Source organism: Lingula anatina, chromosome 1 (assembly GCF_051362555.1).
Source record: "Lingula anatina isolate TDL-2025a chromosome 1, LinAna3.0, whole genome shotgun sequence".
NCBI lineage: Eukaryota > Metazoa > Brachiopoda > Lingulata > Lingulida > Lingulidae > Lingula > Lingula anatina.
This window is the reverse complement of record NC_141767.1, coordinates 47,019,880-47,045,655: the sequence shown is the minus strand read 5'-3', so window position 1 is coordinate 47,045,655 and position 25,776 is coordinate 47,019,880. Positions and strand designations below refer to the sequence as shown.

At 35.3% G+C, this 25,776-nt stretch overlaps 4 protein-coding genes across 7 annotated transcripts in view; 2 read left to right on the top strand and 2 right to left on the bottom strand.

Annotated features, from left to right (window-relative positions):
* LOC106171370 (uncharacterized) overlaps positions 1-18,899 on the bottom strand; it is a 237,833-nt gene extending 218,934 nt beyond the window's left edge. The window contains exon 1 of the mRNA XM_087002422.1: positions 17,737-18,899. The gene's annotated coding sequence lies outside the window, so the exon portion shown is untranslated. The remainder of the gene's footprint in view (positions 1-17,736) is intronic.
* On the top strand, positions 128-19,254 carry LOC106174647 (uncharacterized). 2 transcript variants are annotated; one of them, XM_087002423.1, is made up of 13 exons: positions 128-229; positions 473-541; positions 908-980; positions 1,266-1,365; positions 1,591-1,738; positions 2,145-2,191; positions 12,051-12,242; positions 12,406-12,544; positions 13,814-13,907; positions 15,261-15,360; positions 15,777-16,002; positions 16,549-16,721; positions 19,007-19,254. In XM_087002423.1, the coding sequence occupies exons 2-13, from the start codon at positions 478-480 to the stop codon at positions 19,133-19,135; spliced, it is 1,485 nt and encodes a 494-aa protein (XP_086858549.1). In that variant the 5' UTR covers positions 128-229; positions 473-477; the 3' UTR covers positions 19,136-19,254. The 2 variants fall into 2 exon arrangements, with proteins under 2 accessions (XP_086858549.1, XP_086858550.1); XM_087002424.1 differs by lacking the exons at positions 12,051-12,242; positions 12,406-12,544; positions 13,814-13,907; ... (2 more) ...; positions 16,549-16,721; positions 19,007-19,254 and adding exons at positions 2,572-2,751; positions 2,949-3,093; positions 3,792-3,885; ... (2 more) ...; positions 5,449-5,621; positions 5,923-6,174 and having other exon boundaries at positions 139-229.
* Positions 9,430-11,654, top strand: LOC147764403 (uncharacterized). The gene is made up of 6 exons (XM_087000668.1): positions 9,430-9,525; positions 9,776-9,844; positions 10,056-10,128; positions 10,723-10,822; positions 11,051-11,198; positions 11,590-11,654. The coding sequence occupies exons 2-6, from the start codon at positions 9,781-9,783 to the stop codon at positions 11,652-11,654; spliced, it is 450 nt and encodes a 149-aa protein (XP_086856794.1). The 5' UTR covers positions 9,430-9,525; positions 9,776-9,780.
* LOC106159927 (low molecular weight phosphotyrosine protein phosphatase-like) lies at positions 19,158-25,735 on the bottom strand. Of its 3 annotated transcripts, XM_013536376.2 has the most exons (7): positions 25,596-25,735; positions 25,282-25,355; positions 22,026-22,139; positions 21,473-21,586; positions 21,083-21,144; positions 20,743-20,842; positions 19,158-20,435 (listed from the first exon to the last, which is right to left on the bottom strand). In XM_013536376.2, exons 1-7 carry the CDS (start codon positions 25,633-25,635, stop codon positions 20,352-20,354), a joined length of 588 nt encoding a protein of 195 aa, XP_013391830.2. In that variant the 5' UTR covers positions 25,636-25,735; the 3' UTR covers positions 19,158-20,351. The 3 variants fall into 3 exon arrangements, with proteins under 3 accessions (XP_013391830.2, XP_013391832.2, XP_013391831.2); XM_013536378.2 differs by lacking the exon at positions 21,473-21,586; XM_013536377.2 differs by lacking the exon at positions 22,026-22,139 and having other exon boundaries at positions 25,596-25,734.
* Positions 25,736-25,776: the final 41 nt, after the last annotated feature.

Here is a 25,776-nt window from a genome sequence, read left to right as displayed (position 1 = left end):
ACTACAAGTAGGCGGAATATGTGTCCCAAAACGGTCATCGTAATTCTAAATACACACCTAATCACGCCTTGTGCTAAATGCGTGTTGAAAGGTGACGCGTAATGTCTCGTACTGCTTCCCACCTCGTCACGTAAGATAAGACACATACCACGCACTCTCACACTGTAATACTATAAAAACCGATGAGATTCTGTGGTGATTCACTCCATATATTCATACGGGCAGCAAGGTAAGCTGAGATCATAAAGTTTCCTAGTAAATTAAAATTTCCCGTCGTTTTATTGAGTTACCTGCTGTCAATCTGCAGTTTGGAATAGAATGCCTTGGGTTTCGGAAATCATAAATTATACTTATTGGGAACTTACAGCCTATTTGGGAACCCGTGTGACATGAAATATTTTCTCATGTAATCTGTCAAATATTTTGAATCTGTGAGTATCTCTGAGTCTATATGTTGGTTGTTTTATTTCAGCAATTATGAAGGTCTTGTTTCTTGTACTTGTTGCCGCCTTTGTTGGTGCCCATGCCGATTTCGTTCGCCGTAAGTGTTTATTAAGTTTTTTCTTTTCAGTTACATGTTCATGGTTACATATGTATTGGTATCTTGGACCTATTCTATTTGCAGCAAACAGCAATTCGTGGATGGTTCAAATTTTAAAAAACTATCCGTTTCTGTTTTTATGCATTTGGTACTTACCAAAACATCATTAATTTTAAATCATTAGGGTAAAACTTTTAGAATAAACTTTATTTATCTTACAGAGGACGTTATACTAAATAATAATATAATATAATATAATATAATATAATATAATATAATATAATAGATAGCATTCTCAAAGCCACGATCACGATGTGTCATTAGCTAAATGCCTTCTGACTATTCATTTTTTTTTTTTTTTTGCAGTGAATCTGGACAATGAGATTTCCTCTCTCGTGAGTGAAATCAACTCACCACGTCATATTCGTGATACTAACCCGTAAGTAACAGCTACTATTTCTAGAATCTAAATCACTACTTACCAACTTAATCACGTATCAGCCGTCATATAATTGTGACCAATATGTGTGATCTACATGTATCGCAGTTGCTTTGTAATTAATATTTAAGTTATTTTCTCTTTGGAAATAAGTTTTTGAATAGCTGTCGTTTATGTGGTCCATATCATCTCGGATATACGTAGTCATACTTTTGCTTATACTATTGAGATAATCCATTATTGATAATCTTGAAGAAGTAAGAAATTTGATCGTGTTGATTACAGAATTGCAAGGGCAACTCAGACTGTTCTTGGACAGCAGCTGGAGGAAAAACTGAAGAATGTCACCGATAAGATAAACTCAGCCCTAGAAAAAACGCACCACGTACGTTTGCGAATGTATACGTCCCATTAAAATGATTTTGAGAATTATCATTAAAAATAGATGAACAGAAGGTATTAACGTTGTATGTAGTAAATGATTTACGTTTATGTCTTTTTAAAGGTTGAATTGGTTTCAGAATTTTCAATCACCAAATAATACGCATAGGCTTACTTTACTAAGACGGCGATTTCCTCTAACAAATAATTAACATTACATTTATTCAAGGTCAGCAAGGCTCTCCTTGAACAGGCCCAAGAGCTGACTGAGCAGCTTAAGGCACTTGGTGGCAAGTACCTGGCCGATGCCAAGGCCATTTTGAGCAGTCTGAAAGATAAGCTCTCTGGTTTCACTGGCTGGGTGGCCGGGATTTTTGGTAAGTTTAATATTGTTCTTATCATTGCATTTCTACCTTAATCAAGATCTAATTTAAAGAGATAAAAGTCAATCTGGTGTTGAATGAATCGTTGGGTATTTCTTCAGCGTCCTATTATACTGATAGTGACGTTTTTATGTTTCTTTGCAATTTCAAAGAGGCATTAGGCATTAACTGTGCTCCTCACCACTTTCTTGGCTCATCCGTCTCTGCAATTTGTTTCTAAGAATTAAGCAAATATTTTTTTCTAAAAGAACTTATGAGGAATTGCTCTTCCTCTTTAGATCTAAGGTTAACGCAGCTTTAAGTTTTAAGTACACGTGGAATAAATGGAGTAATTGCATGTACATTTAATTTTCAACAATTGCGTAATCTCTAAATTTTATTCATTTACTTCACTTTACAGGCAAGCGTGATCTCTTTGAAAACTTCGAGCAAGAACTCCTCGATGAGGTAAGGGCAACTATGTGCAGCGCGATAAATACTTGAAACAAACATGTTGATGGCGTTTTGATACTTTTAGTTCAAGATGGTCATTGTCAATATTAGTAATCCATTTTTCAAAAACAGTATATCATTCGTATATACTATATCAATATTAAATCGTTTAATCCGAGTGAATATTTTAGCAGTCTTTCGTCTCTGTTCGTGATCTCAATTTTTATTATCAAGTAATGAATAATTAAATCTTTTCGTCGTTTTAGATGAACCTGCTATCCTTGTATCTCAAGGGCTGTACCCCATAGACATACACCACTAGCATATTCTTGATACATTTTCTCATTCGTATTTAATATTATTTGGCGAGAAACTTAGCCTTATTTATATTCTAGACCGTCGCCCTGGTTCTAGCTGACCGTGGTGTTCTTGACTGGTGGGCAAATTTGAAGGACTCTTTGTCTAAACTCCTAGGACGTTTCAGTGACCTTTCGGCTTTTGTTAAGCAGTACGCAGGAGATCTGTGGGGAAAAGTTCAGGGACACTTCGATAACGTCAAGCTTGTTGCACTAGAGGTATTTTTTAACGTGTTGCCATGGGTGTTAAAATGTACAAGACATATTTCCCACCAAAAAGACGTTCGTGTTTATATAAATTTAACTTGCTATAAATGCTTTATGGAGGTAAAATGTCTGTTTCACTTAAGGGATCATTTAAATTATATACGACCTATTAAAACATCAAACTGTTGAAATCCATCGATCACTTTCAGTACATTGAGCACGCTAAGAATGCTAGCCTGGCCGTCACCGAAGAGGTTGTCGAGTTCTTGAGACCCTACAAGCAGGATCTTGGAACCCTGTGGGGCCAAGTCGTGAATGCCGCCAAAAACGCCAAACAAATTGCTCTGACCGGATGTAAGTACTCCACCCCCTGAACCGGGAACGCGTTTTCTCTCAGAATGAGACAAAATGTTAGTTAAAATGTTAATTAAAGGTTCGCTCTTGAAACTTGGATACAGCATCTTGACGATTGAATTCAAAGTAAGTTTTTCAAAGACGAGTAAATTCTATGCAGTCTTATGCTCGATAGCCCTTTATAGATGCAAGGGAAGTTTGGTTACGTTAATATCATTAATCAACACTATTAATTGTTTATCACTTATCTGCTTCATTTCTTTTATTAGAGGGACCTTCAATAAATGCGGCCGTCATCGGCCATATTTCGAACACCATGCTTGAGTTTATTCCATTCTTTTAATACTCACGTCTTATTATTTAAGTCGGATTAGAGACATAAAGTTATGTTTCAAGTAGAATCTTTGTATATCGCATGTCGACCCTGCTTCTTTTTACCCTGCTTCTTTTTACTTTTATCTTCTTGTGCGTCTGTTTCAAAGGTGCATGCATTCACCTTTATACTCATTTTCGGCAGTTATACTTTTAATAAATGGGTATGTGATACACGCATACACCACTCGTGACTACATTCGATGTAGGCCTACACTACCCTGTATTACATATATCATAATGTTTCAGCTGCTGAGGATCCAGGCTGCCGTTCGTGGTTTATATTACATATATTTCACAAAAATATATATATCGTAATGTTTCAGCTGCTGAGGACGAGATCCAGGCTGCCGTTCGTGCTTTCAGATCCGTTTTTGATGAGGAGATCAGCAAGCGTGATTTGGACGAAGAGAAGAAAGCGTAAGTATTTTTCTTCTTCTTCTTTTATTATTTTATTTATTTATTTTGACATATGGAATTACGTGAATTTTTGGACATTACTCGAATTTGGTGGCGTGCATGACAAGGGCCAGACTTAATCATCTTTTTAATATGACCAGTGACTAGGGGTTGATTGGAGTTTATCGCCTCATAAAGTATTTTTAACTGTTTTTGTACATAATCAAATAGATAAGTTATTGGCGTATGAATATTAAAAGCGGTAAGTATTTTATCAGTTTTAAACATTTTGCTTTGCAGCGTCCTTCGTGCTGTTCAGACCGAGTGGGGAAAGGCTTTGGAGTCTGCTCTCCAGACGACTGTTAACCAAATAAACAACGCCGTTGAACAAGGAAAGAAGGTATCAAAGTGTTTGCCATGACACGCTGTGGGATTTAGTTTTTAAGACAAAATATGAACTAAACACATTCATATGCGACTTTTACATCTTAACACTTTCGACCTATTGACTTTCAGTTATCGAGGTATACTTTTTGTTAACGTTTTACATATTTTGTTGTTTTATGAGCTAAGGTATCTAGTTGTTTTTATAAGCATTTAAATTTATACTTCAACAGAAAAAAGTGAATTAACCGCATTTTACTGCGACTTATAAAACATTATGCTCTCCCTTTTTGACTGTTGATTATAAATCTATAAAATTTTCATATTCCTAAATTTATGTTTTCAGAACAGCTAACTATTAGTCTATAAAGAACAAATAAGGAACAACACATACTTTTAAGAAATGATCGCATCGATCGTCTAACATCGATCTTTCTTCAGGTTACTGACGACATGCTGCAGAATGTCGCTAACTACACCGAACTGTTGAAGGAAGAAGGCAAAGGAGCTTACAACGACGCCAAGAACATCCTTAGCAAACTCACAGCTGACGCCAAGAAAGCCATTGAAAGTACTCTTCAACAATTACAGGGCATCAGAGAGAACTTCTATAAAGCATTTAAATCTATGTTTGACAAGTTTTTCGGGTTTTTCAAGGGAATTTTCGGTATGTTTTGGTTTTTGTTTTGTAGATTTACTCGTGACAATGTATTTACTTGATTGGCATATCTTCAAGTTTTATTTCCATTTTAATAATCCGAAAAATTACAATATATTTCAGATTTTAAAACAATATAAACATGGCCGTTGTTTTAGCAATTGCACAAATAAATAAAAGACAACATTTACAAAAATAAATGTGAAGTTTAATATTTGCTCCATTCACATCTGTAAGGAAACTATCAATAATGCTCCTACCACAGCAGTTTTTTGAAAAAATGCCCAACTCTTGGTTTCTTAAAGCTTAAAAATGTCTCTAAACCTGAAACGCATAACCCTTGAACATCCACCATCCTCATCCCACGTGCACCTCACTAAAAATCCTACGCCCATCAACGGGTCTATCTAAACGCCCCCCCCCCCCCCCCAAAAAAAAAAAAATTTTTCATTACAAAATGGAAAACTGGTAACAAAGCAGCTTGTCTAAAACTGTGATTTTCCCCATTTCCTTTTTTTAATTGCATTTTTTTATATTTTCAGGAAAACGGGCAACTAGAGCCCTTTGGGCTAAATTCGTGGACAGCTTGCAGTCAGTATTTGCAAAGTTCAAGGGTAAATACGATGATCTTGCTAAATTTGTCAAAGACAAACTTGGGGCTAGAGTGGATGAAGCCAGAGGACATTTGGATAACATCAAGCTGATGACTGCGACCGTAAGTAAACTTTGTACTTGTTTGAATCATTCTGAAGACATGCACATGTATGCTTAGGTCTAGGACCCAATATAATGTAAGAATTGTTAGGTCCTAGCTTAGGTCTTTTAAGCATAGACTTTTTTATTTGTTATTATATTTAATTCATCATACTGCAGTCATGCCAGATTATAGTGTCCAAGAGGCATCCCACACCATTCCCCACTTAGCCATGCTAATTCTCGTAATATAACATCTTCTGGATAACTTTCCACGGCTTTTTTCAATATATTACATTTATATTCCCACGGTTTATTACCAGGTTCTTAACCATACTCAAGAAGCTGGTGAAGAGAAGTTGAAGGAGCTGAAGGAGGTGGTTGGCGCCTACCAGTCTGATCTGGGCGAATTGTGGACCCAACTTAATACTGCTATTAAGAACATAGGCTAAGAAGAAAAAACCAACAAGAACATTCCTGAATTTAGATGTTTTTTTTTTATATCTTGATGAGCATTATGCATTTAACATTTACAAAATGCAGTATGATATGAAATAAAACAGGATTTAACTTGATTTTTCTTTTAAAGTTTAGATTTATGTTCAATTCTATTATGGCCGTATGGCACTTATACTTGTCATTAACAATTATTCCTACCGGTACTATTGCAGAGGCTGCATTACTACCATAATAATTAATGAAATGAAAAGCGGTTGGACAAGCCTAAAAAGATGAACAAAACTGCCAACTTGACCACTCATTTGCCACTCAGAAATAATTGAAAAGGATCACACTGCAAAATATTTAAACCAGCTAGCAGGAAGCATTATTCAATATGATCGCTAGAATACTAGTTACACATTGGAGTATCTATATCTTGACTTTAGTTACAATAGTATGTATATATACAAGGTGAATGTGAAGGAGAAAATGTAACATGAAATAAATTAACAGGGCTAAGTCTAAGGGGTTTTGTCCAAATTTGAAAATGATTCAAAATAATTTCTTTATCAAAGCAAAACTTTATATTTCCCATCCAGACCTTAAAGATGACAAAATGTCTTAAATAAAAATTCAACTGAAGTGTGCCTAATATCCCTATTACCTTCTCAGCCAAGGAGGTAGCCATATATGACATCTTGCAATTTCAAGACAATTGTCTGTAGTTTAATTGTACATGTTGCGGATCCCACACCAAACAAACAAACGACGGGAAATGTTCACACTTTATTTCACGCACACTGACATGGATATGGTGAAACTAAAAATAACAAAATAATGAAAGATAAATACCAAACTAATTATACAAAATACACAAATATAACATAAATTGAATACAAATATAAAAAGAAATAATAAATTAATTATAAAAAAAAAAAACGGAAATGTTGTGCAAATGATTAACAATAGAATTGAATACAATACGTACAGAGAAATGTGGCTTTCCCGTCCAGTGTTGATCCACAAATTTTGCCTACTAAAACTTCAGTCTCGACGACCTGAGCCTTCGCTCGTCAGTACAACGTGGCCGCGCCCAGAACTGCTGCATACAGTATATATACAGAGTAAATGATTTGCATAATAATACAAAGCTGACTAGTGATACGATCGATTGTAAACGCAAATTGTTGTCATAAGCGACAACAGTACATGATACAAGGCCACACTACAAATCATAGTGCCATTTTATAGAGGTATGAAGTGGAAATGGCCGAAAGTGAATTGTTGATGTCATTACAGAAAATGTTAAACAAATGACTTAACCGGCCAGCCAATTTTAACTAAATTATTAAATTAAAATGGAATAAAACATCCAATCCAAGTACAGGGAAAGGTTGAGTAATGATATGTGAATAGGAGAAAAAATTCCCCTGAAAAATATTTGTTTTGGCAGACAAAATTTGCATAGATTACCTATAACTTTATCAAACAGTAAAATCAACAAGAAAGAAATGAAAAGGACAATGCACACGAAATATGTGATGTACAAATTTGATTAAACTATGTAAAGAATCGTTTTTCTTTAATATGAAAAATGTATAAAATCTTGTCCTTGATATTGTAATTACAGATACATATTGTACCCCAAAACCAAAGAAAATGTCTTCTTTTTTCTTTAAAGCAGAATTTCTTGGTTTTAGCTATTTCAAAATTGGAAGAAGCCTTTTCTGCGCTGTCAAAAGCCACGCATCACAGATGCTGATTCATGTGTATCATTTTTCTAGGCCACCATGGCCTCTTCCAGAAAAGCTTTACAAAATATAGACACCTGCTGAAATACTCTCTCAAAGCCATCTTACTCTCTTTAAAGAATAAATATAAACTGGTCTTACGTTCTCGACTGTAGCCTTTATTTTAGGAGAAAGCACCCCATAACTCAATTGATTTGATACTGCTTGCAGTAATTCTGGATCCATGTCATCCATAACTGCTAGAAACCTCTTGTTTTTTGCATTGTATAAAGCTTGTCAAGCGCCACACTGGGGGTGGTATCCGTTTTTTCCATACGGTTTGCAAGTTGCGCCATATCAAAATGTACAACGTCGCAATATTCATAAAAATATTAATGTGAAATAACCCCTTAATTAGCAGAGATACACCCATGGTCACTAGGAAGTCATATACTGACAATCTGTGACCTTGAAAATTGCCTTTGACCTACTTTTTACTATGAACTGAACTTTGCAACTTTTCCGTAGCAATGCTGTTAGCGGGTGACCTAACCCCTACTCCCTTTTTGTAACAAAGGAAGGGGGGCTCAGCTTTTCCCATATGCTGAAAACAGCTGGAAGAGTGAACTCTCTGTAACTGCCATACCACCATATCTTGCATCTTACTTGCAGATTAGTACAATAGTTAATTTTAAGTGGTTTTCGATGGAAGAGCAATTTCTTTCCGGTTTATAGTTAATAGCGGCAAGAATAAAACTTGAACAAAAAACATATTGTTATATTTCTGAGTTCAAATGATGTACAGATAGATCCACAAAGCTTGCTGGGGCGTATTATGAGTAAAGCATAAGTGGGTCTGAAAAATAAAGACAAAATTCTCATAAAACATGAAGACAGCGGATATGCGAGTTGGTTATTTGCAACTTTCCTATCACAACACGTGTGAAAGTGAATAATGATCGTGTAAGCATAACCGGGAATGGTTGCCCCCTTAAATTGTGAATGTCATACTGACAACTTTGAAATTGACTTTTGACCTACTTTTCACCATGAACTTTCCGTCCCTTATATCTCCAGAACTGGCGGAGATATGCCTTTAGATACTACTGAACTTGAATTGGAACTCACATATTGACCGTCTCCTAGGACCTTGAATTTGATCTTTGACCTAATTTTCGCTATGAACTGCAATTCACAAATTTGAATTTGACCTTTTACTTTTCCCCATGATTTTGTTATAAATTGTTATTTTCAACAAATTTTTTTTTCTTTGTTTTCCATACGAATGCGCTTACTCCAGCTGGTGGTACAATAGCCGGAGGCGGTATCGCCTTCCTGACCTCAATGAATATGAAGTATATTGTCGATTAAAGATCATGCACTGGGCCTACAAAGCTGAGTATGAGAATGTTCTTGACAAGAAAGCAATGAGCGAATACAATATGTAAGAAAGACAAAGGAATTTTGACTACCGGGCACATTTCTAAATCAAAATTGTAATAGACGTCTAAGTATGATAAGTACTTTATAAGAAGGGAGAATATGTGTCTCTTAACAGTCATCGTAATTCCAAATACACACCCCTAATCACGTCTTGTACTAAATGCGTGTTGAAAGGTGACGCCTCCTGTCCCGTACTGCCTCCCACCTCGTCACGTAAGATAAGACACATACCGTGCACTCTCACACTGTAAAACTATAAAAACCGATGTGGTTCTGTGGCAATTCACTCCATATATTCATTCGGGCAGCAAGGTAAGTTGAGGTCATAAAGTTACCTAGTAAATTAAAAATTATAAATTCTTGTCGTTTTATTGAGTTACCGGATGTCAATCTGCAGTTTGGAATAGAATGCATTGGGTTTTGGATATCATTAATTATTCTTATTGGGAACTTACAGCCTTTTTGGGAACCCGTGTGACATAAAAGATTTTCTGATGTAATCTGTCAAATATTTTGAATATGTGAGTATCTCTGAGTTTATATGTTGGTTGTTTTATTTCAGCAATTATGAAGGTCTTGTTACTTGTACTTGTTGCCGCCTTTGTTGGTGCCCAGGCCGATTTCGTTCGCCGTAAGTGTTTATTAAGTTTTTTTCTTTTCAGTTACATGTTTAAAGTTGCATATGCAATGGAGTCTTAGACCTATTCTGTTCCCAGCAAACAGCAATTCGTGGATTTAAAACTATCCGTTACTGTTTTTAAGCAAAAAATAAATAGCATTTATCACGATCACCATGTGTCGTTAGCTACGTGCCTTCTGACTATTCACAATTTCTTTTGCAGTGAATCTGGACAATGAGATTTCGGCTCTCGTGAGTGAAATCAACTCACCACGTCATATTCGTGATACAAACCCGTAAGTAACAGTTACTACTTCCAGAATCTTTACCAACTTAACCACGTTCTAGCCGCCATATATGTATATGATCGTGACCAATTTGTACAATCTACATGTATCGCGGCTGGTTTGTAATTTAAAGGGATAGCAACTGTTCGTAAGATATCCATAAATCACTATAAATACATTGCAAACAACTCACAGAAATAAATAAAGTCTATTTTACCACCAAAACCACAGTTAATGTATTTATTCTGGAGTTTGTGCTTGCCATCATATCACGTGATCTCCATAGATGGATATATTTTGTAATAATCTCTTAAGAGAATAACTTTTTAGAAAAAAAAAACAGGGACTAACTTTGAATGTGGGAATGGATTCATTAACCATTGGGAAGTATGTAAAATTTGTCCTTTACCCCAAGAAAATTCATATTTTGGCCAAAATGAATAGTTGTTATCCCTTTAAGTCATTTTCTCTTTGAAAAGTCATTGCAAAGTTGTTGCTTATGTCTTCCATATCATCTCGGATAAAAGTAGTCATTCTTTTGCTTTTACTATTGAGATAATCCATTATAAATAATCTTGAGGAAGTAAGAAATTTTGATTACAGAATTGCAAGGGCAACTCAGACTGCCCTTGGACAGACTCTGGAGGAAAAACTGAAGGATGTTACCGATAAGATAAACGAAGCCCTAGCAAAAACACACCACGTATGTTTGCGAATGTATATGTCCATTAAAATGAATTTGAGAATTATCATTAAAAACAATAAATGAACAGAAAATAAACTTGATATTAACGTTGTATGTAGTAAATGATTTGCTTTTATGTCTTCTTAAAGTTTTTATTGGTTTCAAAAATGTTCAATCACCAGATAATAAATATAATTTGCTAAGACCACCATTTCCTCTAACAACTTAACCTTAAATTTATACAAGGTCAGCAAGGCTCTCCTTGAACAGGCCCAAGAGCTGGCCGAGCAACTTAAGGTACTTGGTGGCAAGTACCTGGCCGATGCCAAGGCCATTATGAGTAGTCTGAAAGACCAGCTCTCTGGTTTCACTGACTGGGTGGCCGGGATTTTCGGTAAGCATACTGTTCTTATCGTTGCATTTTTTTCCTTAATCAAGATATAATTTAAAGAGATAAAAACCAATCTGGTGCTGAATTAACCGTTGGTAATTTCGTCAGTGTCCTATTATGCTGAAAGTGACGTTTTTATGTTTTTTGCAATTTCCAACGAGCCATTAACTATGCCTCTAGCTACTTTCTTGGCTCATTGGTCTATGCACTCTGTTTCTAAGAGTTCGGTTTTTTTTCTAAATTAACTTATGACATTTTACTCTTTCTCTTTAGGTCTAAGGCAAATTCAGCTTAAAGTTTATGTACACATGGGATAATTGTAGTGAATGCATGTACATTTAATTTTCAACAGCTCCGTGATCTCTCCATTTTCTTCATTAACTTCATTTTACAGGCAAGCGTGATCTCTTTGAAAACTTCGAGCAAGAACTCCTCAATGAGGTAAAGGCGACTATGTGAAGTAACAATCGCAGGAATTTAAGGCACAACGGCTTAATTTATCATTCGTATATCAGTACATCATTCGTATCAATATTGTAATGCGAGTGAAATTTTTAGCAATCTTTCGTCTCTGTACGTGATCTCATTTTTTTATCAAGTAATGAATAATTAGACTGGGTTCCCACAGATTTAGATCGATCCATTTGGATCGACCTAACTCCCTGGGGGTTCACGCAAAATTGCTGTCAGCCGAGCGCGCACGAAAGTTAATTACCCCCTTACAGCTTTTAGTAGGCGGGACAGACATTTAAGCCGGCTAATCTGACAGCAATCTAGTGAGACTCCCCGCGGAGATAGATAGATCGATCTAAATATCTATGGGAATGGGGTTTTTTATCATTATTTATATTCTAGACCGTCGCCCTGGTTCTAGCTGACCGTGGTGTTCTTGACTGGTGGGCGAATTTGAGGGAATCTTTGTCTAAACTCCTAGGAAGCTTGGGTGCCAAATTCAGTGACCTTTCAGCTTTTGTGAAGCAATACGCAGGAGACCTGTGGGGAAAAGTTCAGGGACGCTTCGATAACGTCAAACTTGTTGCACAAGAGGTATTTTTTCAACGTGTTGCCATAAGACAAATTTCCAAAAAAAAAAGCGTTTGTGTTTATATAAATCCAACTTGCTGAAAATACTTTATGGTGGTCTGAATCATTTGAATTATATACGACCTATTAAAACATTATAATGTTGAAATCCATCGATCCCTTTCAGTACATTGAGCACGCTAAGAATGCTAGCCTGGCCGTCACCGAAGAGGTTGTCGAGTTCTTGAGACCCTACAAGCAGGATCTTGGAAGCCTCTGGGGCCAAGTCGTGAATGCCGCCAAACAAATCACCGGATCTAAACGAGGTATTGATTTCTCTAATGAGACAAACATGTTAGTTAAAATGTTAATTAAAAGTTTACTCTTGAAACTTGGATACGGCACCTTGGCGACTGAATTCAAAGTAAGTTCTTTAAAGACAAGTAAATTCCGCTAGTATGTAGTCTTATAGTGAATACGCTCGACAGCTCCTTATGTATGTAAGTCATTATGGTTGGAGTACAATCTTTCTAATCGCGTGGCCAGCAGCCTCTTTTATCTCCAAATACTTCTTTTTCTAAGGAGGGTGCCTTTACTACTATACTCGTTTTTGGAAGTTATCCTTTTATGAAGGAATAGGCCCTATGTGGTACACGCAAGCACCACTCGTTGTGACTACATACGATGTACACTTTTTAATGCTTTATATTACATATAAACTAGCTGATACCCAGTATTACGAAACTGAGGGTCCACGTAACAGAAAGTCCTCCCTCCATATAGTTATAGTGGTTAGAGTTAACCTGACCTGAGAAGGTCAAAATCTAGGGCGAGTCTTACCTGTACAAATGAATGAGAAGCGGGCTCTCTGTCACGTTACATCGGCACAGCTAAATCTTTCAAACACGATATCGGATTAGTATGCACGATTCATAGAATCTCTTTATATACTACATTTTATGACTTTAACAAAAATGTCTTAAAGCGTTTGACAACAACAAATGCGGTTAACAGTATTTGGTGTGAATTATAAATGATGCAAAATATTTTATCATGGCAATTGTGATCTTTTATTTGTTTGTGGCACGCATCTTCAACCGAAATCTGGTCAAAAACAATAATAAAAAAACAGCTTCCCTACCCTGCCTTCAGGTGCAAAAAGAATTATCAACAATTATTTTATATTAATACAATTTTATATTAATACAATTTTATTATAATAATAATAATAATAATAATAATTTTAAAAAAAAGAAACGAGACTGAGTGTGAGTCGAATACACTTTTCCTTGTTTGGCAGCCGAGACGTTACCAATGGGCCACCGTATCCTGCTGTCTGATAAAGTGTTCTTGACAGTATATGATACATGTCACACATACCGAACCTTTACGGAAATTGCTGAAGTCTAGAAATGCCTTCAAATAGGGAATTTAGCAGTTATAATCAAATTCAAACGACGGCCACTATCTTCCCGATGCCCTAAGGTATTGCTAACAGCTCTCAGTTGTCAACAGCTCGTTGTAGTTTGGGAGAAAACGTGAAAAACTAGACTTCGGCTGATATGCTGTTACTATATAAGTCATTAATGTTTCAGCTGCTGAGGACGAGATCCAGGTTGCAATTCGTGCTTTCAAATCCGTTTTTGATGATGAGATCAGCAAGCGTGATTTGGACGAAGAGAAAAGAGCGTAAGTATTTTTCTGATTTTTTGACATACAGAATTACGAGAATTTAAGCCCGGACACTAAGTCCTGGGAATGCAAGTGCATTGCTAGGAATGGAAGTCCTAGGACATACATTACTAGGATTCAATGTCCGTAGGACTAAGGCTCCCAAGTTATGCAAGTCCTACGTGTAGTAATGCACGTCCTATATAGTTTACACCGAGAAATGACATGAATAAATAGATACAGAGATATACTAGATTTAAAGATATCTTAAACGTTTGCTTTATTTCATTTTATTTTAATATTTTACGATTTTTTTATTTTCCGATAGGCAGTTTAAATGCATATTAATGAAGTAACAAAAAAAACACGGTTCCCATAGCTTCTCTTCATTTGTTTTATTTTGTGTATTTTTCTTGTTGTAAACGCATATTTGTACACGTGTCATTGACCTTCTTAGGCCTTCAAATGAGGGGAAAATCACTTTACACAAAACACGAGATCTCCGTTCTTAGATTAATTTTTCGGTTTACAATCGCAGAAATTGAAAAATAACCCCAAACTCGATGGAATTTGCTCTTGGATAGAGGATTTAAGACAAGAATTTGAAATTATATATAATGTTCTGTAATATACCTTTGGTATTTTTGCGCTTTGAGATTAAAAACAAAACAAAAAACAGTTGCAAGTGTAATAATTTAGAATATTATACATTACAAACACCAACAAACAGTAAGCAACAAGAAATTATCCCAGGAGGGGGTGGGAGGTGAGGTCATGTCAAAAGCAGGTCTCGAACCCAAGCCTGTAATAGGGAATTCCATGAATACTTACCTGAAGGTCTTGCACGGTAACCACTACACAAACGAGCTGAAGTTGCGGACTCCCCATTTTTTGTTTTATATATGGCTCATCAGAAGGATTTTCATATAGTTTATAATTATAATCATTTAACTTTATTATTGCATAAGGATAGGACTTTCAAATGACCGGACTTACATTACTGTAACAGGAATAAAAGTCCGACAGTAATACAAGTCCTACCTACTATAATTATGGCCAGGAACGCAAGTCCCAGTAGGACTACTATTCCCAAGTAATGGTAGTCCTACGGACAACCATTACCAGGAACCGGGGTCCGTAGGACCTCGGTTCCTGGGGGACTTGGATTACTGTTACACCGGAACAAGAACTATAAATCCTTGTCCTCTTTTTAATATTATCTGTGACAGGGGGTGAGGGGTAAATGAGGTTTTGTCGCCTTATAAAATATTTTAACTATTTCTGAACATAATCAAATAGTTGTGAAGTTACTAGCGTATAAATATTAAAGGCTATAAGTGTTTTATCACTTTAAAACATTTTGCTTTGCAGCGTCCTTCGTGCTGTGCAGACCAAGCTTGGAAAGGATTTGGAGTCTGCTCTCCAGACAACTGTTAACCAAATAAACGAAGCCGTTGCACACGGAAAGCAGGTATCATGTGTGCAGTGTTTGCCATGACACGCTGTGGGATTTATGAACTAAACACATTTATATACGACTTTTGCATTTAATACTTTCGACTTATCATCAACATATTCTCTTTTTGACTTTCGGTTATCGAGGAATAGTTTTCGTTAACGTTTTACATATTTTGTTGTTTTAAGAGCTAAGGTATCTTAGTTGTTGTTATAAGCATTTAAAATTATACTTCAACAAAAAAAAGTGCTGCGACTTATGAAACATTATGCTCTTCCTTTTTGACTGTTGATTATAAATCTGTTATTTTTCATATTCCTTCATTTCTGTTTTCAGAACAGCTAACACTTAGTCTATAAAGAACAAATAAGAAACAATACATAGTTTTAAGAAATGATCGCATAGATCGCCTAACATCGATCTTTCTTCAGGTTACTGACGACATGCTGCAGAAGATCGCTAACTACACCGAAATGTTGAAGGAAGAAGGCAGAGGAGCTTACAACGACGCCGAAATCATCCTTAGCAAACTCACAGCTGACGCCAAGACTGCCATCGAAAACACTCTTCAACAATTACAGGGCATTAGAGAGAACTTCTATAAAGCATTTAAATCTATGTTTGACAACTTTTTCGGGTTTTTCAAGGGAATTTTCGGTATGTTTTGGTTTTTGTTGTATAGATTTACTACAATGTGTTTACTTGATTGGCATATCTTCTAGTTTTATTTCCATTTTATAAATCAGACAAAATTACAATATATTTAAGACTTTATAACAATATAAACATAGCCGTTGTTTTAGTAATTGCACAATGGTTTTGAAACTAATTTTAAAGGACAATGTTTGCAAAAATAAATGTAAAGTTTAATATTTGTCCCAATCACATAAGTAAGCAAACTACCAATAATACCCCTTCCACAGCAGAATTTTGTGAAAAGATGCCCAACTCTTGGTTTCTTTAAGCTTAAAAATGTCTCTAAACCTGAAACGCATAACCCTTGAACATCCGCCATCCCCATCCCACGTGCACCTCACTAAAAATCCTACGCCCATCAACGGGTCTATCTAAACGGCAACCAGAAAAAAAATTTTTTTTTTTCATTACAAAATGGAAAACTGGTAACAAAGCAGCTGTAGCATGTCCCTTACTGTGATTTTCCCCATTGTCATTTATTTTTAATTGCATTTTTTATAATTTCAGGAAAACGGGCAACTAGAGCCCTTTGGGCAAAATTCGTGGACAGCTTGCAGTCAGTATTTGCAAAGTTCAAGGGTAAATACGATGACCTTGCTGCCTTCGTCAAAGAAAAACTTGGGGCAGGAGTGGATGAAGCCAGAGGACACTTGGATAACATCAAGCTGATGACTGCGACAGTAAGTATACTTTGTGCTTGTTTGAATCATTTTTAAGACATGTAATCTTAGGTCTAGGACCCAATATAACATAGACTAAGTGTTATGTTTGGGCCTAGCTTAGGTATTAATTTTTGTAACATCTAAATATTCAAAACAGTAAAAAAAATCTGGTATTTGTATTTATCCTGTGATTAACATTTTATTTGGGTAAAATCTTATTTTAAGCATAGACTTTTTTGTTATTATATTTAATTCCATCATGCTGTCATGCCATATTATGTTGTCCCAGAGTCATCCCACACCTTACGGTAATATGCCAAACAATTCGACCAAGATTAATTAATTAATTTCATGGAAATGTCAGTTTTGTCGAATTGATTAAAATACAGCAAATGGAAACCTTTGATATTGTCGGATTGTTAGGGGCATCTGCCAAAACGTCCATCTTTCCGGAAGTATTGCATTTTACCGGAAGTGTTACGCAAGATAAGCCGCAATTTTCGCCTAACACGTGTTTCAGGCTTGTTTTATCCTCCTTTTAAAATCTTATTTTGCTGCGTACAATATGTGCTAACATTACTTAACATTAAAAAAGATGACAATTATAATTTCTAATTATATATTTCCCTCACCTACGATCATTTTCATGATGCGCTTCACGAGTGGGACGAGTATTTCCCCAGAGACAGGTGTTGTAAACAAAGGCCGGTCACTTATATTTGAAACCGGTAGCTTTAGTAGACTTAAACTAGTTATGTGATCTACGTACGCCTTATTTGAATTTTGATATGACAACTGAAATCAACCGAATTGAAATTTTTTACCAGTCTGAGATCAGTTGTTTTCAACCCGCAAGGCTTGCTCAGCGTCGAGGCGTAGACGTACTTCCAAAGAAAATTCAATCACCCGTATCAAAGAATACCAACTGGTACTCAAACGGAATTCAGTGTAACTTCAAATTACTTATAAGTATTTTATTTAAAAAGCATGTCATATTAAAACATATTGAGAAAAGGCAAAATACGGAGCCTACCTGTGCCGATAGACATACAGTAGGCCTATCTTGCTGGCACTCTTCCGATTTTCTTAATTATATACTCTCGCTGTGCACAAACCACGGTGCATATTGAAAACCCCACTGATACAACCCGAACGTAAAATAAGCATTTAATTGCCATAATTTTCACAAAACAAGTGCATTTATAGTTTGACGCGAGAATCATTGAGCACATGCAGAAATGAGACTGGTCTTATCTGGTCTGGTCTAGCATAGCGCAAACCACGTGTTAATGAAGACGGTCCCATTTTGGGGGAGGGGGGTCACAGGAATGGAGTTCTTCGTGGATTACGCTAAATATCATCAACATTTCATGCATCTGGGGAAATAAAAAGTGACTCACAGGTAACGTAAATATCCAGTGGAACTCTCTATGAAGCTCTCATGGAGTTAAGGAAGACGTCATTTTTATTGTTGACAAATCAGTTATCCATGTAGGTGAACAGCTACACGTGTTCGTCAGATTTTGACAGCGCGTGGTATTTGGCGCCAAGAAGTCTGGGCGGTCGATCCCGCTGATCTTTCGGTCGATTGTAGTAAATGTAAGATCTTGCGGTGTTGACTTCAAGAACGTTTCCCCATCTGCATATATATTTCAATCAAACTTGAAAATAAATTGCTTATTCTTCCCAAAGTTTTTATTGCTAGCAAACGCTATATATGGTCTATATGAAGGTGTTTACGACGTATTCTACCCACTGTCGATATTTGGTTTCATCAAGAATGGACCTTTTTTAACCCCCCCTTCCCCAGTTACGGGCGTGATGAATCAGTCAGCGAGAGCAAGTCTGCTTAATTAGCACAAATTGTATGTCTATAACACTATTTTGTCATCGGGGACAAAGAAAATGACAGGTAAGTCATGCTTCCAGATTAGATCTTCAATTAATAGTTTCTTCCTCATTGACGAGAGCTATTGAAGGGACAACAATTGACAAAGGGCCCGGCATGCAGCATCTATATGACTGGCTTGAAAATTTACCGAGTCTTGCCGACGATGTGGTCGAACAATCGGAACAAGAAAAAAATTCTGTCGCATGATTTTGACGTATGGACTAAATGTTTGAGCCCAGAAAAATTAATTTTATAATATAATTTTTTTGGTCGGATTGACTGGGCCGGTCGAAATGCTTGGCACATTACCGTAGCCATTCTAATTCTCAAAATATAACATCTTCTGCATTATCATACAGGGGCTTCTTTTTTCAATATATAGTACATTTATATTCCCATGGTTTATTACCAGGTTCTTAACCATACTCAAGAAGCTGGAGAAGAGAAGTTGAAGGAGCTGAAGGAGGTGGTTGAAGTCTACAAGTCTGATCTGGGGGATTTGTGGACCCAGCTGATTACTGCTATTAAGAACATAGGCTAAGAAGAAAAAACCAACAAGAACATTCCTGAATTTAGATGTTTTTAATATCTTGATGAGCATTATGCATTTAACATTGACAAAATGCAAGATGGCATGAATTAAAACAGAATTCAAATTGATTTTTCTTTTAAAGTTTAGTTTTATGTTCACTACAGTTATGGCCTCATGGCAGGTGCGGATTGAGGCTGTCTTCTGGGTTTCCATGTTTACATTGACGGGTATCTATCTTTTTTTTTTTTTTTTGGTCAAAAATGGAGAATGGATCAACAAAGATAATATGAAAGACTGTCAGGAAATAAATCTAGATCCGCCCCTGTTATGGCACCTATATTTGAACAATTATTCCTACCAGCACTAATGCAGGGGCTGCATTACTACCATAATGTATTGAATGCAGTTGCACAATGCTAAAAAGATTAATGAAACTGCCAACTTTGCCGCTCATTTACCACTTTAAAATAATTGAAAAAGGATCACACTGCAAGATATTTCAACCAGCTAGCAGGAAGCATTATTCAATATGAATGCTAGAATACAGATTGCACTTTAGAGTATCTATGCCTTGACTTTAGTTGCAAAAATATATATATGAACAAGGTTAATGTGAAGGAGAAAATATAAAATGAAATATATTAAAATGGTAAGGGTTTTTGCCCACATAATTTCTTTATCCTGCAAAACTTTTTATATCTTCCATCCAGACCTTAAAGATGAAAAACTCCTTAAATAAAAGTTAATTGAGCCATGATATGCAAGTAGGACAAAAAATTTTCTTTGAAGAATATTTGTTTTGGCGGGCAAAACTTGTAAATTATAACTTTATTAAACAGTAAAAGCAACAAGAAAGAAGCAAAAAGGACAATATGCAATGCACAAATTTGATTCAACTATATAAGAATCGTTCTTCTTTAATGTGAAACGGTACACCATTATTTAATATGCATGATCTTTATAATCTTGTCCTTGAACTTTTGCTCAATTACCTGAAAACCAAAGAAAATTTCTTCTTTTTCCTTTAAAAGCAGGAATTATTGGTTTCAGCTATACAGCATTGGATCAAGCTTTCTCTGAGCTACCACAAGCATCACAGTTGCTGATTCATGTGTATCACTCATCTAGGCTGCCATATGCCTTTTTTTTTAGAACAGCTTTATGACGTCTAGAAACCTGCTGATACAGTGTATACCCTCTTAAAGCCACCATGTGTATCTCTCTTCTAGGCTGCCATGGCCTCTTCTAGAAAAGCTTTACAACATCTCAACACCTGCTGATATACTCTCTCAAAGCCATCTTCCCCTCCCTAGAGAACACCAAAAAATTGACTCATCTAAATGAAAGACTGACACCGAATTCAGAACACACATGCACACAAACAATACACAACTAAAACAACTCTGATGTTCTTACTTTTCAACAAACTAATAAAAACTATAACATGAAACAAAAATATGAAATGTTAGACAGAATCTTTATGTTCAAGGTCTGCACAAATTTCATTTGAATGCACATAACTTTTGAGAATATATCATTGCAGAAAAATTTAATGACACTTTAACTAAAAATTTTAATACTTGTATAACTATATAAATATGAAAACACTGACTCACATAGTATGGGTCCACTATAATCAGCTGTTTTTCTGGGTCATATTCCCCTAAAAGTTTCACTGTTGCTGTGCTGTCCTTGGGCATTTTTTTCTTTATTTCTCTGCAAACATAAATTTCATTTTAAAAAGGAACAGAGGGAGTAACATGCAATTATGTATTTTTAATTTCAAAATATACAACCTTATTTTTTTCAATGAAAAAAGATGTTAATTTCGATTTTAAACTAAGCTGGATGAAAAGTTGCAAGTTTTATCAATAATGCTATAATTCTGAGAATAAAAGAATAAAATTAAATATATATTTAAGAATAAATAAAAGAATTCCCATGGGTGCAACAAACTTTATATTATTTTCGTCCATTCCTAGGATGTATTGGAATTTGCTGAAGTCTGCTTTCTCCAGCTGAAAAAACAAACTCCAATTTTAATAGTAATAGTATGTAATATTAAATAAAAAATTAATGGTTTTTCTTGTGGACAAAAAGCAAAATTATATTTTGCTTTAATTCCATTTAATACTTTTCACTAAATATTTTTCCTCCTCGTCAGTTGGTTATTTACAAGGAACAATTTGACATAAAAGGCCATACTTCTACAACTAAAAGAGTTATATTTGTCCTGTCTTCCAAAATAATGCATGCCAAATAAAAGTTGCATAACATCATGAATTCTGTTTAAAAAAAAAAGATATTTGAATAAACTAAATGACCGCAAGTAATTTTCTTTTATACCTGTCTACCACGATGGTAAGTCTCAAGTTTGTGTTGTTTTAAACACTCTCTTGCTCTCTTGTCTGGTTTCTCACCAATATGCCAATGTCCAATACCACAGCTGTCTATTAGCCACTAGAAGATTTTTAAAATAATTACCTGTGTAACAGTAATTATGTTACTATTTAACAGAACTTAGAATTGTTTTGCAATTATCACTTTACATGTATCATACCATATCTTTTATCACAACTTATATTTGATTTTTTATACATGTGTGCATTTTATGCATTTTTGCTGGCACATTCTGAAATGTTCTATTTCTAGTTTTTTTTCTGTTTAAAAAATGAAGTTAACTTGCATGGTAAAAAAATGAAAAAGACAAACTAGCCTAAGAGCCTTTTTTTTTTTAAATAAATATTTTAAAATATTATAATTAATCTAATAAACTTTGCAGAAGACTAACAAATAGAGGTTTAAGAGGATGGTATGATATAAATTTCATGATAATTGCAATTCAATCCAATACCTCATGCATGTTAGAATAATAAGCCTGTTAGAATAGAAGACTAACCTGCCTGGCTATGTGGTTAGAAGACTTGCCATAACGATGTAAGCAATCTATACCTCTGGAATCAGGGGAACTCCCAATATTCCAGTCAGATGTCCCAGCACTGTCTACCACCCACTGAAGTAAACAATACATGTACTGGTACAAAGCAAGGCAGGCTCAGTCGTTTGCTCACACATCAATAGATAATGTTGCTTGTTGCATTTGAATTGAGAGCATGTATAGCAGTTTTTTTCAAGCACATACACAATACTGAGTCAATAGCAAAAAAAATTAATTAATTAATAATAATAATAAATAAATAAATAAATAAATAAAATTTAAAAATAAAGCATCCATGAGATGATTGTAGTTAAACTCACAGCCTCAAAACCAAAGGAGGAAGTGCAACATTGTGCATTGTGTATGCTAAAAAATCTGAAAAACGCACATTTCTACATAAATGAGCAAAAATTGCTATTGTTGTACAAAGAAGAGAGTTCCTCTATATCATAAATACCAAGGAAGGTAGAAGAAAAATGTCAGACTGGTCTATAACCAACTGTACAAGCTGCCACAACATGAAATACAAGCTAACAGTTAATTTTCAACCAAAAAGACATTTATCTACTGGTAGATAAAACAAATTTGAATGAAAAACAAACATATACTTGTACATGCCCTAAACTGCATGCACTCACAAAGGAATTTACATATACACACTTGTCGCACAAAAAATGCTGGTAAAATACACTTATAGCATAAAACTGACCTCCCTACCCATGCAGTCAACCACCAACTGTTTGCATTCTTTGCCCTCAAATTTTTTATACTTCATAAGTTTGGCAACAGTAAAAAAATATTTTGAAATTTTAAGCATAATGACCGTTTATTGTGGAATCTTCTAGCTGACCTCTTATATTTTTCTCTGAATTTTGTTTAGAACTATGTATAAACAGATGAGCACCCTGTATGCAATCACTTAGGAGTACAGGTATTGTTTGTCTTAAACAATGGGTACTAGTATATTGCAATAAGAATGATGGGTGTCTAAAATTATTGCACAATGATTTAATTCGAGACACAATGACTGACAGTCGGGCTATTAGCAAGGCTCCAGAATCTTCACTAACAAATTGCACATAGGGTTTTTACATTTATTCATGTCCTAAACACACACATATATATAATAGTATATCATATTTTTAAAATAAAGATATGGGGCTATTTATGCCACAGGTCAAAATAGCACTGTTTCAAGATTAGAAAATAATCAGAATGCAAGCAGTTCAAATAAAAATTAACTGCCAAGTGAAGAAAAAGCATTGCTGAATATATTTCTCAGTTTGTAGTTTACTAGATTGGTGGCTGTTAAAACTGAGAATGCCATGAATTTTTAAACAAAATTCCATAAACAGTACAGGGGTATATACATTCCCTCTGAAACCAAAGTTGAAACCAACAGCATTATCCATTTTCAAAAATGCAAAAAAAAAAATAAATAAAATAAATAAATAATAATAATAAAATAATAATAATAATAATAAATAAATAAAATAATAAAAATAATAAACAAAAAGTGTCATCATATCTATGTGGCAAATTTGTTCATAGATTTGCTTCTGTAAAACAAAAGATAAAATCATATTATGTATATTTCTTCAGTGTACAAGCATGTTATCTGCATATCTATGTTTATCAATTTGATTTTGTCTGTACATAGCAATTAAAATAAAATGATGGTTCAAGTTACTGATGTCTAACATTAGGCCACACTTTTTTATTTTTATGGATGACATCCTGCGCGCGCACCGATTTTCGTCCGTTCTCCAAAAAAAAAAATCCCCCCCCCCCCCAAGGAAGTCGGTTGTCACAAACGTCGTTATTAAATTTGCCGGAAAATGCAATCGGCAATACTCGGCTAATTCCGCAAGCTCATAATGTCATTGTCGATTGCGGAGACATCCGAGTAGTTCCCAGTGCGGAAAATGAGCTTTCTGTGCATGAGTATTATCACCACGTGGAAATATGGCCTAGCATTAATTTCAACTCTAGCATTAATTTCAAAATACACGACAATTAAAGTCATAAAGAGAACGGGGGCCGTCGTTTTGGATTGGTTTGCCATTGATATTGGACATGGAGATATCACCGTTTTACAATTATACGAAAGGCTGGCCACGGCCAGCGATCAATGTCTGGAAAATTTCAGTGACATTCTGTCCAAAGCAGCACATACCAGGTTTTTTTGTAGCAAAAAAAGGGTCGACAAGAGCATCGTGGTATTTGGTGGACTGAAGGTCGGACAGGCCACCCGATAGTTGGCTGCTACGTGTGAATCGAAGTAGACAAAATGGCATCGACCGAAATTACCTTTTTTAGATTTGGTAGTAGGAAGCATAGGCCTATCTTTGCTTCATTTTTTAACAATTCTGTGAAGTGTTTACAATGCTTTATTTTAATTTTCTGAGAGTACAAATAAAGACACGCTGTTGATTTGATATTTGTTTTATTGATTGCTATACCAACAGAATGCATGAAATAACCTTAAAAAGATTTGGTAATATGCAGCATATATATTCATGACTTTTTACCTTTCTACGAAGTAGGCCCTATTCACAATGCTTCAATATTTTGAGAGCATGGATAAAGACATGTTGTTAGTTTGATACGTGTTTCTGTGGTAAATTAGTGCTTCCAGCTGTGTACTGAAAACATAACTTATCTTAAGCAGTTTTTTTTTTTTTTTTTGGACTGTTTTTTTTTTTTCACCCGCTCGCACCGATTTTGGGGTCCCCAGAGGATGTCATCCATAAAAATAAAAAAGTGTGGCCTTAGTTATAGGTGATAGCTGAACCAGGCCTTGAAGTGGAAGGGAGGCGGGCAGCTTTCTTTTGATCAGGAACATGTACAAGTATTCAGTGGTTCTACTATGTATAGAAACCTTTTTCAGTCTATATTAATTCTAAAACTTTTTTTTTCAAAAAGGGACCTTTTTTCAAGAAATTTTCTTATTCTTACTACCTTAAAGTGTCTTATTTAAGTTATTACATGTGGAAAGTGTTTTCAATGTTGAAAGTGTTTTCACTGAGTAAATTGTCCTAGCTTACTAATTTGAATATCAGAGATACTGTTCAAAGTCACCACGTAGCTGAATAAGGAAGACATTGAAAACCAAAGACCTTTAAGTTTGAGGGACATACGAGCACAATTTAAGTGTAAACAAATCGTAAGACCTAACCCCCCAAAATGACGCTTGAATCGACTTTGGTTCACTAACCTGGTCTTCCAATCCTTTGAACATTACTTCATCTCGGAAAACAGCTTCAGCTATTGGAGATCTACAGATATTCCCTAAATTACAAAAACAGATAATTACACACCGCTAACCAGTAAATGACGGGTAAACGCTGAACCGTACGGTCAACACAGATTTTCAGTAATGCGTAGGAAAACTAAAACTTTTTGAGCGAGATCTTGAACAAATAGTATTCTGATAGAGGTATCAAGTGTTTGGTATACGGTCGCGATGACTGTCATATCTTTTACATTAAAATAAACGTGTATACGACATTAAAATGCGAAAACACTCACCCAAGCAGACAAACAGCACTGACTTCTGCGGACCTGCCATCTTCTAATTTCTACATAGCACGAAAACAAACGACCAAGACATAGATTAAAAGTATGGTGCACCAGTGCACATATACAGATATAAAATATGTAAATAAATCAATGAGTAAAATTATGTATGGAAACGTAAAAAGTTGGCATG

What these genes read in the sequence shown, in the direction of transcription:
- LOC106159927 (XM_013536376.2), bottom strand. Translation starts at nt 25,635, where the DNA reads ATGGCAGGTCCGCAGAAGTCAGTGCTGTTTGTCTGCTTGG. An exon ending in CTTACCATCGTGGTAGACAG is followed by an intron (nt 21,145 to 21,472) that starts GTATAAAAGAAA and finishes TTGTTTTTTCAG; the next exon opens with CTGGAGAAAGCAGACTTCAG. An exon ending in TTATAGTGGACCCATACTAT is followed by an intron (nt 20,436 to 20,742) that starts GTGAGTCAGTGT and finishes GGTGTTCTCTAG; the next exon opens with GGAGGGGAAGATGGCTTTGA.
- LOC147764403 (XM_087000668.1), top strand. Translation starts at nt 9,781, where the DNA reads ATGAAGGTCTTGTTACTTGTACTTGTTGCCGCCTTTGTTGGTGCCCAG. An exon ending in CATATTCGTGATACAAACCC is followed by an intron (nt 10,129 to 10,722) that starts GTAAGTAACAGT and finishes TTTTGATTACAG; the next exon opens with AATTGCAAGGGCAACTCAGA. An exon ending in CCCTAGCAAAAACACACCAC is followed by an intron (nt 10,823 to 11,050) that starts GTATGTTTGCGA and finishes AATTTATACAAG; the next exon opens with GTCAGCAAGGCTCTCCTTGA.
- LOC106174647 (XM_087002423.1), top strand. Translation starts at nt 478, where the DNA reads ATGAAGGTCTTGTTTCTTGTACTTGTTGCCGCCTTTGTTGGTGCCCAT. An exon ending in CCCTAGAAAAAACGCACCAC is followed by an intron (nt 1,366 to 1,590) that starts GTACGTTTGCGA and finishes CATTTATTCAAG; the next exon opens with GTCAGCAAGGCTCTCCTTGA. An exon ending in AGCAAGAACTCCTCGATGAG is followed by an intron (nt 2,192 to 12,050) that starts GTAAGGGCAACT and finishes TTTATATTCTAG; the next exon opens with ACCGTCGCCCTGGTTCTAGC.